General features: G+C 38.6%; 1 protein-coding gene across 1 annotated transcript; it reads left to right on the top strand.

Moving 5' to 3' along the window:
* Window positions 1-268: 268 nt before the first annotated feature.
* LOC146500516 (uncharacterized) lies at window positions 269-3,032 on the top strand (the record flags this gene model as incomplete). The annotated part of the gene is made up of 4 exons (XM_085134563.1): window positions 269-617; window positions 699-965; window positions 2,362-2,481; window positions 2,646-3,032. Coding segments are annotated over 4 exons (807 nt in total), but the record flags the coding sequence as incomplete, so codon positions are not given.
* Window positions 3,033-3,379: the final 347 nt, after the last annotated feature.

Genomic DNA, 3,379 nt, shown 5'->3' with positions numbered 1-3,379 from the left:
TATGCCAGGTCTTTTAGAAGATACAGCAAATCCTACATATAATGCACAGTGGGGAGTCACTGGTTGGATCCCCACGAGAAATACTTTCATCTGAAAATGACTCTAACAGCAGAGCTGTAAAGCTCTAAAGTTGTTTCTCAGTTTCTCTGTGATTATTGAACTTTTGTGAAGCAGCAAGTTCTGTGTTTTCCTAGTTTATCAAGTTTACTTTTGATAATTTAATGCAGCAGGAAAACCAACATTATGATTCTTATAACTGGACTTATGATTGGTCATCTTTTCTGTTGCAGGTGAAGGCATCACTGTTAAAGGCTTTGAGAAAGACGATGTGCTCCTGCCATGTGACTGCCCTAATAGAGATTTGAACAGGGACTTCAAGTGGCAAGTGGACGAAGATGAGGAGAGAGGGGTGAAGGCAAAATTGATCTTCAGCTATAATGATGGGACCTTAGATTTTAAAGGAAACCTGTCCCACCGATATGAAACATTTTTTCGTAAGGACAGCAGTAATTGTTCTGTTCTATTAAAAAACATCACAAAAGAAGACCAGGGAAAATACAGTTGTCGTTTTAAGTCTCCACTATACAGTGTTTTTTATGTGAATCTTGTGGTTTTGGGTAAGTCATCCATCGTGGATACCAACAATCTTTTAATACTCATGTAATTTCATAATTTTAACAAAAATCATCTCTCACCAGGGACACATATTTCTCAGCACAAGAACACTCTTCCAAATGGTGGAGACGTTTACCAATGTGTTGTAAAGCTTGACAGCTACAAAGAGCCTAACATTCAGTGGACTTTGAACAATGGAACGTGTCTGTCAAATTCAACCACGACTAACATCTCTACCACATACAGCCTGGATGAAGAAACTGGCATCCACTATTTTCACAGTAGACTCGAGACTGAAAGCAACTTCTTCTCAGAGCCTACATGTCAAGTCAATGTCACATGCCCATCTGGTAATCATTCATTTTAAATTGTTATTTCATCATCATTTCTGTCAAATGATGCTGTATGAAACGTTTCTCGCGGTTAGTATCATGGTTGCTAGGCAACCTGGGCAGCGTGACGAAGGCTAGACCGTCCCATTTCACAAGCCTCTCACTTCCCCACTTCTCGTACTTATAGTACGCACCGTACTTCAAGCATGCGGTCTCCACAGCCCTCGTCTCGGTAACAGCTTCGCGCCTTTGCTCTTTGCGGTCATCATCACTGCTGCTATTATCAGTGTTATATCAGTGTTACCAGGGTTTCTATTTAAAGCTGGAGGCTGTGTGGGCTTAATGTGGTCAGGCTTTCTATTCAAACCCTGCTACTAAATACGTTTCTATTGCAGGTCTGGTTTAAGTCGCAAATGTGGGTTTCCATGGTGACAGTGGCGCGCTACATCATCGAAGCAAAGAATTTGTGGCGATAATTTTTTTTTATTATCGAATTCTTCGAAATACTCGATGAATGCTGTAGCCCTACTTTCTTTATTTAATCTGAAGAAATGCAAACAAATTGAGGCTCAAATCTCTAATGAGGAGTGGTTGTGCAAACATATCTTAGTTTCATGCCCAAACCAGAACATGTTGCTAAATTCCATGTAGCAATTGTCACGATGGAAGGGATTATAATTTGAATATAGAAGTATTTAGGCAGTTATCACAAGAAGTGTAAAAGAACAACAGATGGAAAACATGAAGCACCCAAACAACTGTGCAGATGTACTGGAGATTTATCAGAAAGTGAAACAAGAGTAACAAACACAAACATTAGTGATTGTGTGGATGGTAAATGAAAAATGTGGCGTTGCCAGATGGATTGTTTTAAATGTACAGTTGTGAAATATGCTGATTGTTAATATTTCACAGGGAGGAATGTACTAAGCTAAACATTACACAAGAACTGGGTGAAAACAACTAGTTTTAACTAGTAGTTAGTTATTTAGTTTGTTACACTCACTATAGCCTACATAAATATAACAAACCAGCTCTGTAGTGTCAAAGAAATAAACTCCAGAAGTGAAACGGGAACTGACAACTTTCTACAGCAGACTGATGGCATTAACTCAAACACAGTTGATATGAAATCACAACAAACTTTTATTTTACTTGATTTATTATCATTTACATAACTGAATAACTTCAACAACTTCCTCTCAGAGCCTACATGTCAAGTCAATGTCACATGCCCATCTGGTAATCATTCATTTTAAATTGTTATTTCAGCAAAGATTAATCTTAGGGGTTGCCTGGTACTTCTACAATAAATGTGCTGTGACATTAAATGCAAAGACGGTAATAGTCCTGATACACACAACTGTGGAACATTTCATAATATCAATTATTGTATTTTTTTTTCTTTTTCCAGGGAATTATCTATATTCATTAACCAGCCTGGACCCCCTTTTCAGGATATTATTTAAAGGGGTCCCTGTAGTGTTGGCGCTTGGATTTTTGATGATTTGGTACCGTCGTGGAACGTCTCACAGTGAGTTTCGTAACGCCACGTGAACTGCATTACTGGTTAAACCAGAGTGACTCTGTTGCTCTTGCTTCAGCTTTTTATCTAACAGTTTTGCTAGTGTTTGTTGACATTTGGCTTTGTTACTGTGTCTCTCCAATAATTTAATCTTTCATTTTCTCTTTGTGAAGGATTTCCCAGTGACAGAAATGTGCAAAATGGTGACTTCTCTCAGACAAACACAAACTCAGACGAGCTTTAAGTGAGGATGTGAATGTACTTTATTCTGAACCAAAGGAGGTGATTAATCACTGCTGATGCAATAGTGGTTGTTTGCGAAATCTAGTGTTCATCTTTTGTTCCTGCTCATGGAAAGTACATCTATTTTAGAAGCTAAAGGAGGAGGAGTCTATTCTCTGTATGCCATTTATCAGATTTCCTTGTGAAGAGTAAAGTCTGAGCTATACAGTAGCTTGCAAAAGTATTGGGCCCCCTTGAACTTTTCCACATTTTGTCACATTACAGCCACAAACATGAATCAATTTTATTGGAATTCCACGTGAAAGACCAACACAAAGTGGTGCACACGTGAGAAGTGGAACAAAAATCATACATGATTCCAAACATTTTTACAAATAAATAACTGAAAAGTGGGGTGTGCGTAATTATTCAGCCCCCTGAGTCAATACTTTGTAGAACCACCTTTTGCTGCAGTTCCAGCTGCCAGTCTTTTAGGGTCTGTCTCTACCAGCTTTGCACATCTACAGACTGAAATCTTTGCCCATTCTTCTTTGAAACAGCTCCAGCTCAGTCAGATTAGATGGACAGCGTTTGTGAACAGCAGTTTTCAGACCTTGCCACAGATTTTCGATTGGATTTAGACACCAGACAGGTCAGGGATAAAGTTATTGAGAAATTTAAAGCA

The sequence above is a fragment of the Neolamprologus multifasciatus genome, chromosome 16, assembly GCF_963576455.1.
Source record: "Neolamprologus multifasciatus chromosome 16, fNeoMul1.2, whole genome shotgun sequence".
Taxonomy (NCBI): Eukaryota; Metazoa; Chordata; class Actinopteri; order Cichliformes; family Cichlidae; genus Neolamprologus; species Neolamprologus multifasciatus.
This window is presented reverse-complemented; position numbering and strand designations above follow the sequence as displayed.